Source organism: Terrapene carolina, unplaced genomic scaffold (assembly GCF_002925995.2).
Source record: "Terrapene carolina triunguis isolate 2854851 unplaced genomic scaffold, T_m_triunguis-2.0 Scaffold95, whole genome shotgun sequence".
Classification (NCBI taxonomy): domain Eukaryota; kingdom Metazoa; phylum Chordata; order Testudines; family Emydidae; genus Terrapene; species Terrapene triunguis.
Window position 1 is genome coordinate 27444964 of NW_020664446.1, and position 11912 is coordinate 27456875.

Here is an 11912-nt window from a genome sequence, read left to right on the forward strand (position 1 = left end):
GCAAATATTCTTTCAGAAAATGGCATTTTTTGTAATGTTTAATTTTTGTCAAAGAAACCTCTTTCAAACCGTTCTGATTTGTGTATTTTTTTTTTCCCACACTGCTATAGGTCTGGGTTGTTCTGTCTTCCACCACCTTCGTTGCCAAAGCAAGAGGAACCTCCTGCTGATGCTTGCACTAACTGGGTTCCTGAAGACAGACAGCCTGTGAAGGGTGAGACTGAGTCACGGTTTTCTAGTGAAAAACCTCCCAAAGGAAACAATGATGAACAGGTTCCTCCTCTTTTGCCACCTCCATCACCAGGCAATGTTCCTCCTTACCCTCCCTATTTTGAGGGAGCTCCTTTTCCTCCTCCCTTATGGTTAAGACACACATATAACCAATGGGTTCCTCAGCCACCACCAAGGACTATAAAGAGGACAAAAAGACGGTTGTCACGAAATAGAGACCCAGGAAGGCTCATCATGAGCACTATTAGACTGAGGCCCAGGCAAGTGCTCTGTGAAAAATGTAAAAACACTCTGAACCCAGAGGAAGCGAACAAAGCCAGGCAAAATGCTAAAACAAGGAGGAAGCTAAGTATTCAGGACAAGGAGCAAAAAAAGCACAGTGATTCTGATTATGTGGAGAAAAGGAATAAAAGAGAAAAGAGGGAGGAAGACAAATTTTCTGGGGAATTAGTGCATCGAACGCCAGTTATAAAAATATCCTACAGCACGCCACAAGGTAAAGGCGAAGTTGTGAAAATTCCCTCCCGGATTCATGGCTCGGTTAAACCATTTTGTCCACAGCGGATATTGCAGAATGGAGGGGAGGACCAAGAGGAGAACAGAGACTCTGAACGATATCAGGAAACCAAATGTTTTATGGATAAGTCGGCAAGCAGCCAACTTGCTTCCATTCCAAAACTGAAATTAACTAGGCCTGTGCATTCCAGTGCAGATGTTCCACCTCCCAAAATCAGACTGAAACCTCATCGAATAAATGATGGTCAGAGTGTTTCCATTTATAAAGCAGAACTTATTGATGAGATAAATGTCCTTCAGAGTAGCAGGGAGTCCAATCCTGCTGCATTTTACACTGATGAATCTGCAGATAGAAGTTTAGCAGAGATGTCTTCAGGGAGTTCAGGTGAAGATGATGACTTCAAAAGATTTCCCCAAGGTAAAGATGGACATGATAACTTGGCTTTTCTTATGAATTATCGTAAAAGGAAGGCAGATTCTTCTAGTTTATCAGTGTGTAGCAATGACAGTCTAGATGAATCCAAATCCTCTAGTTCAGAAGTAACATCACCAGAAATGTGTGACTTTTTACCTGGTGATGATGCGTCTGTCTCTTCATCTTCAAAAGATGAGCGTAAAATTGTGCCACCATTAACAGTTAGACTACATACACAGAGTGTCTCTAAATGTGTCACTGAAGATGGAAGAACTGTTTCAGTGGGGGATATTGTTTGGGGTAAAATTCATGGTTTCCCATGGTGGCCGGCACGTGTTCTTGACATAAACCTTAGCCAGAAGGAAAATGGAGAACCTTCCTGGCGAGAAGCTAAAGTATCATGGTTTGGTTCTCCAACAACCTCATTCTTATCTGTTTCAAAACTCTCTCCTTTCTCTGAATCTTTCAAACTGAGATTTAATCGTAAGAAGAAAGGGATGTATCGGAAAGCTATTACAGAAGCTGCAAAGGCAGTAGAGCATCTGACCCCAGAAATAAGAGATCTCTTAACACAGTTTGAAACATAACTTTGCCTCCAGTACCAGGTGAGTGCATACTGGACTGATGCTTCCTGTACGAACGTTCTTGTACAGCTTGCATTTGTCTTATTGTCATGTCTGCTCTTATTTCACTTTGTTTTGTCTTTAACCCTAATCTTTTAGGCAACTCAAACTTCTTATTCAGAGGTCTAGAAAGCCATGTGTAAGTGACCTTTCAGAGGGGTGTGAACCTGCAGCTCTCACGGACTTCAGTGAGACTCAGGAAGCAGCCCCTTAATAATAGTAGCGGACTATGGGCTAATTTATTGCTGTGGGGAATGGAGCATTGTTGCTCAGGGTGGCCACATGCTACCTCCCAACCAGCTATGCTAGTGATCAGCTACTGTACCATCTGGACAGATGAGGGCACAGACATGTAATAACATGGGATTCTAAATGTGGGTATGTGAGAAGCAGACTCATGCAGTCTTGTTTTGACTCGGACAGTAACATTGTAGGTAAGTGACTTGACTGTCTTTGTTTTGCCATCTAAGTACAGATGGGTGTAATAATACTTGCCTACCTCACAAAGGTGTAATGGCTATTGACTGACCGTACTTATATGTGCTAAAATTCATCCTGCTATGGCTGAAGACCTAGTGGCCCCTAGGCCCTTAGCTGCTTTGGTGAGCTGTCCCTTGAAAAAACACTTCATGCGTAGACATTAGTACAAGCAGCTGGCTTTAATAATCAAAGATGCTCATGATGGCCCTCTCTCTACCTCCTTCATTCTTCTCGAAGTCTGACAGTCCACTCGGGTTTGCTTCCTTCTGCAAAAGATATTCTCTTCTTTATGTGTCTCACTTTAAACTACAATAATCACATTATTTGTCCTAAAGCTAAGAACAAAACAGTTGGTTCCTTTTTCTGTGGCAACTTCCTAAAAGTACAATACCCTGGGTACTGCTAAGAGAAGGTGGAAGGGCTTCTACATAGTAATCAGTTCTTGGGAACAGCTGAAAGCATAATATTGATTCTCCTATGTGACTGAAGAAAGACTTTTTTTCTCTCACTGCTAAGTTGTAATATGCGTGTCTGTTGTGATCAGTCTTCAGTGTTTAAAATTACAAAATGTAGCATAAATTCAAATAGCTTTATTATTTTAATTGCAATTTGCATTTTATAGGCCCTGTCCCTGCTCCAATTGAAGTCCATGGCAAAACTCCTGGTGATATTGAATAAGATCAAGATTTGTCTCTTGGCATCCTGCTGATGATGGCTATCATGCTAAACATGACCACATCCATGACACTTACAGATTGGGACCTCAGTGAAAGATGATTAAACCAGGATAGAAACTAACTCCCCGCCCTCCCCCCCGAAATCACAATTCTGTTAAAAGAAATTTTCCTCTCTAGTTTTGTGCTCTGGCTCCCATAGAACTCAGTATTGATTCATCACTTTGTCCCTTATTTCCTTCATTTGCCTAGTTTAAGAAATGCGTACACAAGCCAATGATATTTTTTTCCCAAGTTTCTAGCATGAGGACGCTTACTCATGATTATAGCAATATTTGACTACACACTTCAGCTGACTTCAGCTATTGGGACTAAGATGGTAAATGTTTGTATAATCCTGAGGCAGGCAGGTTTGATCTAGAGGAAAATGAAGGGAAATTCCACTGACAGTTTGCTTTTGCAAACTTATTCTGGATAGTTAAATCTCCAAAAACTGCACTAATGAGAAACACTGGTGGTTCTCTTTCATCCTCCATCAAATGTGCCCAGCTTATTTACCTGAATGTGAGAGAGACCCAGAATTCTCCCTTTTTCTTTGTACCATTGTGCCAAATTCCTTACTTCTCCTAGGTTAAAAACTCTAATTGAGCTTAGAAAGGCCTTAAGGCATTCTTGGAAACTTTCTTTACCTTCTCCCTACCCAAGTGCCTTATCTGACTCACCTTTTCAGTCCTCTGCTAAAATTATCTGTCCGTCTCCATGAGAAAATACTAACAGTTGTCAATAACTATCTGCTAGCTGTGCCATAACATAATTCTGTACCAACCAGGAGGCAGCCATCACATCTGATGACTTGTCAGGAGAGAAAGGGGCAGGAGATCAAAGGTCATTATCACTTGGATCTTCAGTGTGACAAACGTGTCTACTAATACACTGTACTGCTCCTACACTGGATTTTTCTTGTTTGGGGCTCCTTTTTTCCCCCACTGTGTCTTGCTTTTACATATTAATGCATATCATAAAATTAACTTGTTGATGATACCTTATTTGAATACCTTGTCTAAAACTAGCTTTCTGTCCCTTCAGTGGGACAGAGTTTCATTGCTTTCTGTGAATTTTCATGAGACAGAACTGAAGTTTTTGGTAACTGACTACTTTTTCCTTTTACTTGCTATAGATCACAGTGGCTCCGTTACTGTTGCAATCAGTCATGCCAGGAACAACTTGTTTGTGTTGTAAATCCAAGTGTGTCCTTTTTTAGGAAGTTCAGAGGTGACAGTATTTTTTATGTCTCTGATACAGTAATTAACAAGTTTACGTAGCCATACTTGTAATAACATACTTTGTGCCATTGCAAAAATGGGCTCATTACTAGTTGAGTGAGGGGAGATCTCTTTACAAACAGAAAGTCCAACAAAATCCAATAGAACCACATAACATTTATAACGAGGAGTCTGGTGGCTCCTTAAAGACTAACAGATTTATTTGGGCATAAGCTTTCGTGGGTAAAAAACCCCACTTCTTCAGATGGGGTTTTTTACCCATGAAAGCTTATGCCCAAATAAATCTGTTAGTCTTTAAGGTGCCACCGGACTCCTCGTTGTTTTTGTGGATACAGACTAACACATGGCTACCTCTCTGATACTTGGCACATAACATTTATGTTTACAATTAAAGTAATTGGTATGATCAAACTAGATCAATAAGTAAAACAGTCACTCACCTGTCAGAAGTGTTCTTCTGTTAACCTTCTCAAATACCTTGGGTGGCTTCTGGCCTATAGGGGGTGGAGAACATGTAGGGCAGTTACTGGAGACCACAATATACAGTCTACAAATGCAAAATAAGCTGAATACATGTGGATTCACTTAAAACTAGAGCTGATCAAATGCTAACCATATCTGAATAAATTATTTGACCAACTATTACAAAACAAAACTTCCAGTTGGCAAGGTTAATTAGCCCTACTTTTTGCTTTCCCTGCAAAATGTACTTTGTGGGTGGAGAGTTAAAACCTTGTCATTAAATCACTAATAAAAATATGGCAACAGGTCAAGGCAGAGTAGTAACCTGTAAAATCCAATTTCATAAGACACTCTTGATTCAGCAGATAGTTAGGAAAAAATCTCCCACTAAGCATGTTCCCATGTCTCTTTGCAGCTGTCTTTGATATATAAGCATAACTTGCTGTTTGAGAACTGGTGGCTTCATAAATGTCTGTTGCACTGTAACTAAATGCTTGTAATATACAGACTCTTATTTCAGTGGTATGTTTGTTTTGGTAAGCATTAAAACTCAGACCAACTTTGCTGATTTTGCTTTTAAGATTAAAGGTCTTTGTAGTTGCGACTGTAAATTAGTTAGACAAGTTCTGAAAATAATGGGAGTGTCAGAATAGTGGATGATACTTAACCTTAAATCTAAATCCCTATTTACAGTAGACCTGCTTGAAGGCCTGTGTAGGGCATTTTAGCAAGGGTCATGTTGTAAATGGAGTGCTTAATGGGGGGGTGGAAGCCAAAATGCAGTCAAGGCTTCTGTCGGGATTGCTTTCAAAGGCAGACCTCCTTGCAGTAGGGTGGGAAGAAAAGTGGGGGAAGATGGTTACCTCTAACTGTATTCTGTGAAAGACACAAAATATGGATCTGGATTTGTCTTGAGCAAAGGCAAGCCTGTATTCACTTGCTGAAGTCCCAAATGGGGTAGAAGTTGTACTGCTATTACTTTTGGCATAGCTTACTTTTAAGCAAGCTTACAGAAATTGTTGGTTCTGACACTTTCAGATTATTTGAGCAAAACCAGATTGGGTTCCAAGGATGTAACCCAGTTATATTTATTGACTTGGCTTATGAAAATCATTCTGTATTCTCCCCCAGCCCTCTTGTAGGAGTTCATCACTAGTGTGGAAGGCACTTATGAAATCACCTATAGTAGATATTAATGGGGAAATGGGTCTTCAGCAAGACTGGCTTCCTTTAACATCAGAAACCAAACCACTGAAGATGGATCAGTGATTGAGGGAGAGGGGTGCAGCCTATATGTAAGTTACATGAAACATGTTTCTATCTAGGTAATTTTACAAATGCATGTAGCATCTTTCTCTTTATTAACTCAGATTTTACACATCAAGCAAATTCATGGAATATCGATCCATTGAACAGTAAACAACATGTTTATCACCACAGTAAAAAGTTCCAATATTTCTTTAAGATCTTGTGGTACATGGGTCTCCTCATTATCTTTCTTTCTTGCTGCTATCTTCTGTTTGTGAATTACAATGAATTTTAGGTAGTGTGACCACTTTAATATTAGAACCTGAATTTTTTTGGATTTGGCATAACATCCAAACGTTCTGATGCTTATTCAAATCCCTTCCTGCCTTTCTCTGTCCTCAGCTTCTTGCCTGGAAAAGGCTTCAGCCTAACTGCTTCTCCCCAAGAGTGGAAGCTGCAAAGAGGAAGTGCGCTGTCCTCCCACTGTCTTTGAGGGGAGATGCTATGCCCCTCCTTCCTCTCTGCATTCTCAGTGTATTCAGGGGGATTTTGAATTTTAGGACTTGCCCATTCTCTCCTAGAGTATATCTGCACTTCAGCTGGGAGTGTGCTTCCCAGCTCGGGTTGACAGACATGCGCTAGCATATTAACACTAGTGTAACTGGGAGTAGCACAGGTGGTAGCTCAGGCTAGCCACCTGAGTGTAAAAACTAGCGCAGACCCCCTAGTTGTACGTAGGCGGTTAGCTTGAGCTGCCACCTGTGCTGTCCCCAGCTACACTGCTGTCTTTTAGCATGCTAGCTAGGGTCTGTCTGCCCACGCTGGGGGCCACACTCCCAGCTGCAGGGTAGCTATCCCTGAAGAAGAGGAATCCTACCTATTCCTAGTTCCCCTCCACTGATAGCTCATGCCTGTTTTTAAAGGAAGTGGGGTCAGTGCTCATGGGGGCACAGCTCCTGACTGTAGAGCAGCGGGTAACAGAGTAGCAGAGCCCATAAGAGGGGAGGAAGCCGCAGTCTGCCTTGTACTCTGCTCAGTGGCCCCCTAATAGCGGGGTATCCAACTCTCTCTATCTAAACAGCTCTGCTAGTTGCCAAGGTCTACAGACACTCAGCTTTGGATTCAAACACCGGACACTTGGCGAGTCTAGCAGTGCACCTACAGTAGGATTGTAGGAGCATATACCAGAAGAGGCCAAAAATTTTAGAACAAGCTGCCTTAGAGATCAACTCTATGGGTTATGAAATGGGTGGCCAGCTAAACAAGTGAGTGTGAGAATTACAATTCTATAGTCCTCTGGAAACATGAAGGCCAGAGGCTGCTCGGGTCAACTCTACAGTTCAGAGTGAGGAATAGCAAACATTCGTATCAAAATCTCATCTGGGTTGACCTACCTATGAGTCACTCATGATTTGAGGATGAGATTGGTTTTAGTCTGGTTTCAGTAGTGTTCTTTTGAGACTGTCTGAGGTTTTGTGTGTGTGTTTTTTCTTTGCTGCCTTGACTGATTCACGATGGGCTAGAGCTAGTCAAAAAAAAATTTCAAATCTTGAATTTTTTGGTGAAAAGTATACATTTTTGTGCAAAGCTTTTGTGGAAAATGCATGCTGTTTGAGCGGTTCTGACATGCTGACCACACGTTCATGAGAAACATTTACTGAGGTCTATGGAGGGGAGTTATCCTATGTTGCAAGCTTTAGCAGTGTAAACTAGAATTGGGATTGATCGAGAGGCAAATATAGATGCGTGTTCTAGTTGCAGTGACTGAGGCAGTATGTGTTGAGCTCTGGTCTACAGCTGTGAACTGTTTCTTAAACATAAGGAAATATTCTTCTTGCACTCTTTGCTCTCTGCTTGGCTTTTATGATTAATATAGAGAGTTTAGGCTGGAAGTTTCATAAACCTGAAACTCCCTGAGCAGAATGGCTTCACTTCTATACTCCTCCCTAATGCCAAGTACCCCAAGAGCTTTCTACAGCTTTCACACCATAAATGGGTTTGTTAGCATATCCAGGTTTGTTTTTAAATGTTAACTGCCAAACCTGTGCACGATATAGCCCATATTAGGCAAATTTCTGTGGTAGAAGGCTGCCCAAAAGCATTGGGTGAGGTTCTTTGTGCTTCTTACAGGTGCAGTGTGGAAATCAAAACTCAGCTACCTTGGCACTCATATGGTCCTGGGGTCTGGAAAGGTCCTTGGCGTACTGTAGACAACCCCAGGGGCCTGGCTAAGTTAGAGCAACCCTAGAAGTCTGCTGTATCTCCTTCAGTGATGCACAGAAACTCAGCAGCACTATATGCTGTTGCCTCACCTGTGCCAGGGTGTATAAGGGGATCCTCAGGAGGCAGCATTATGGCTGCCGTACTCCATGCCTGTGCCACAGCAACCGCCCCCAGCTATAAAAGGGGATTTTAGAGCCCCTCCTAAACTCTGGCCTCGTACGCAGCAAGAGGTCAGAGCAGTGAGGGTCTTGCTCACTGACTGTGGACACATTTAGGAAAATCCTGCTCCAAATTGATCAGATGCCTCTGTTAAACAACTCACTTTAGTGGGTCTCGTGAGCCGTATCTTACCACCTTTTTTTTTTTTTTGCTTGTATCCTAGAGCTTTTGGGGGGGGCAAGAAAGACACGTTCACATACAGTACCTCTAAATGTCTGCATTAAATGGCTTTATAGTACTGATGTTCCTTTGGCATTTCAAACCAAGAAATACCGCTCTTACCTTGACCTTATTCTCGCCTATATCTCTTTCTACTGGTAATATTTTGTATGGCCATGATGCTACTAAACTTTAAAACCTACTGTGGCATTTTGTAAGTTAACTCTATTGCTATTCGCTTAATATAACCTTTTTTGTGATAACTGGATCTATATATAGCAAAATTGAACCACATTACATAGACTCCATGTAGTAAGTTCTAATAATGTAAAACTGGGTTACAATTTCATTTTCAAAAGAGGTTTTCCAGCTTTGTGTGCATATTCTCTGCATTCCTGGCAGACTAAGAAAAAGGGCTGGAAGAGGGACAGTCCTAGGGCCACGGTGACTGAAGCTCCCTTCTGTAGCACACCTGTTTTAGTTTCCCTCCTTTAGATACCCCAGAAATAGTCCAAAGCCTCTTCCCAAGATAAATATAGCCCTTGTGTAGTTCATTTATGGCCAAAGTCTTGTGCGCATAAATCATAACAAAACAAGCCCCAATACCATAGTCCAGAATTCCCCTAGCATAGTCCAAACAGCACATGCAACATACAGCTCCAGAGTCCTTCATGCCCCCTCCAGTGCACTCCTTTCTTTTCCTTGTACGAAGGCAGCCACCCCAGCCCTTCCAACTGGAGTGCAAGCCTGGTCTTCCCCAGGGAACCCCTGCAGCCTCTCTGCTGGGAGCGTCCCTTGCTCTCCCTGGGCCTCACACATTTCCTCTGGATCCAGCTCTCTGGCCCTGGAGATGTCAGGGGGTAAGCTCCTCAGCAGCTATCCTGCCTTTGGCCTTCTCTGGCCCTTGGCTCTGGCTCTCTCGCTTACAGCTAGCAGGCAATTCCCTCTGCTGCTGATCCGAATTTCAGCCCTGGCTCTTTGGCTTGGCGGCGCAGCCAGCAAATCCCTCTTGCTGCTCTCCTGCTTTCTCCCTGCTCCCAAACATAGTTTCCTAGTCAGTTCCTCCTTCCGATTCTCCCTGACCTTGTAAAGCCTCCAGGTGCTGCCCCACCCTCTTAATTGGTAGCACCTGTTCTGGGACAGGGGCCCTGGACCTACTTCACTTACTAGGGCCAGCCATCCTGTGACAGGGACATACACAGCCCTGCTGTGTGACTTGAGATCACAGTGGAGGTGAGGATAACTGTGTAGTTAAGGTAAAAATACTTGCTGTTTTCATGTGAAATGACTTTCTGAAACATTTACCTTTTCTGGGCTGAAACCTGCTATGCTTCCTCTCTGACCAACTCCAACAGCTGATCTGAAACATCAAACTTCATATGTGAACAGTTTAGTCAGCATATGTATGTAGCTAAATTTGAGGCAGGGGAGAGCCTCAAAATACATTACAAATGTCTGAGATTGCAGGGCTGCCCATGTGCTGTGGGTTTCCAGACTGTGGTCTGCAGAGCTGACTAGTTGCAGAGTGCTTGTTGGCTCTCGTGTTTCCAGCTGAGAGAGAGAGAGTGTGCAGATGGACAGGACATTGGCTCTGAGATAGCAAAAATTGAGATGGTCCTGTCTATGGGCCACCTGCCCTCCTAACTTGTGGCTCATGCTGTGGAAAAGTTTTGAGCCCCTGCTGTAGAATATTCAAGTGGGCTGCATGCTCCAAGTGCTCAGGGGGGCACTGTTAGCAAACTGGAGCTATCTGCTTACAAGAATTTACAAGTTCAGCTGCTGAAGGAGATTATAAAATTGAAAGGTTTAATGATGCTCCTAGGATATGCAGCAAGCTGTTTTAACTCCAGACTAAGCAGATTATGGCACCATTTGGAGCTGGCGAACTTGCAAAGCTACAGAGAAAAGAGCTGGCAAAGCATTGCCAGCAAAGTTTGTCAACTACAGGCCAGCTAGCTGTGCAAGGACTCCTGTACCTTGGGAGCTTTAGCCAGTTTGGTCTGGATAAGGGTGCTGACAAGGTCTGCTGGAGAAGCTGTCAGAGACCATGGCTTGCTGAGCAAGCCAATGAGTGCAGAGTAGGAATTAACTGCATAGTTGGCCAGTGCAGTTTGTAAACTGAGTCAGCAGACGAGCTTGATGCTTAAGAATGTGATCAATTCTCAAATCAAAATGCTCTACAACTCTTCTGTTGAGTTCTGATACTCTGACTGTCACTCAGATCCTGCAAATGTTGCAGCAGGGAGTGAGGGCAAATATATCCATTCTCCAGGTAACCAAGAGTTTTGTTTAATGAGGCTTCTGGTGATCAGTTTGACTGCAGTTCAAGGAATTTATAAACTCAGTTGGCAAAGTTTTTGTGACAGCTGTAAATTGCACACGTCAAATTTCTGCAGACTTTCCTCTAGACATTTACATTAAAATCCAAGTGCAGACACCAGATATGCAAGATGGAGAGAAAAAACTCATTTAATTGGGTTTCTGCTTTCACTTGTGTAATGATTGCAGCGAGTGAAGTGAGCTGGATTATAGGATCCCGGGTACAGAAATTGCTGCAGAACTATGTTTTGAGATGGGACTTGTGTTGAGTGGCCTTGGGAAAATAAGAGAGATGAGGCCATTCCAAAAGGAGTCCTGTTATCTGTGGATGCCCTCCAGTAAGGGTCAAATGCTCATTTTTATGCCTCTTACTTTCCAGGTGTCTGCTTAAATATTGCACTAAAAACACTTGTTGTCAAGTCACGCCTCAAAGTGAATGCTGTACAAGTGAGCAATATAAATAACTTTGGTGGTTTTTTGTTTGTTTGTTTTTTAAGACTCTAGAACCAACTCTGTGGATACTTTGCTTGCTACCTGTTGGGCAAGGAGAGAAGAGATTTGGATATGTGGTAGTAAAAATAGAAATGTTAAGCCTACTCCTGGTGCTGTCACATGGGACTTGATTGTGAAGGGATGAAGTTTAGTATAGAAATGCATAGATAATTTCCACACTTTTACTTGCGTGGCACATTGATAGTAGTCTGTTTTTTTTAACATTGATGCAAGATTTCTTTAATTGTCAGTTTTTAATTTGGCATGAATTGGAACAGAATGATTTAAAGATTTGTGTTTCATTAGGCAATGGCTGTTTGCAAGTCTCCTAATCCCCTTCTTTGTCTTTTCCACACAAGTGCCCGTAACTGACATTGTGACAGGATTACTAATATCGTTGAGGGACAATGCCTGCCTGCATCAATCCCTAAAACCAGAGTGACTTGATCTGGTGCCTGTTTTTTGTTTGTGTAAAATAAATAAATAAACGAAGCCAGCAATAGCAAGTAGATTAGAATGTGCCATTTATAGTTCGACCTTCAACATGTGCCTTCATTTTGCACCTTTC

The 11912-nt window shown here is 42.4% G+C and overlaps 1 protein-coding gene across 1 annotated transcript in view; it reads left to right on the forward strand.

Annotated features, from left to right (window-relative positions):
• Positions 1-11912, forward strand: part of PWWP2B (PWWP domain containing 2B) — a 41301-nt gene that overhangs the window by 17228 nt on the left and 12161 nt on the right. The window contains exon 3 of the mRNA XM_024215603.1: positions 111-1767. Coding sequence (XP_024071371.1) covers positions 111-1749 — 1639 coding nt within the window. The 3' untranslated portion in view covers positions 1750-1767. The remainder of the gene's footprint in view (positions 1-110; positions 1768-11912) is intronic.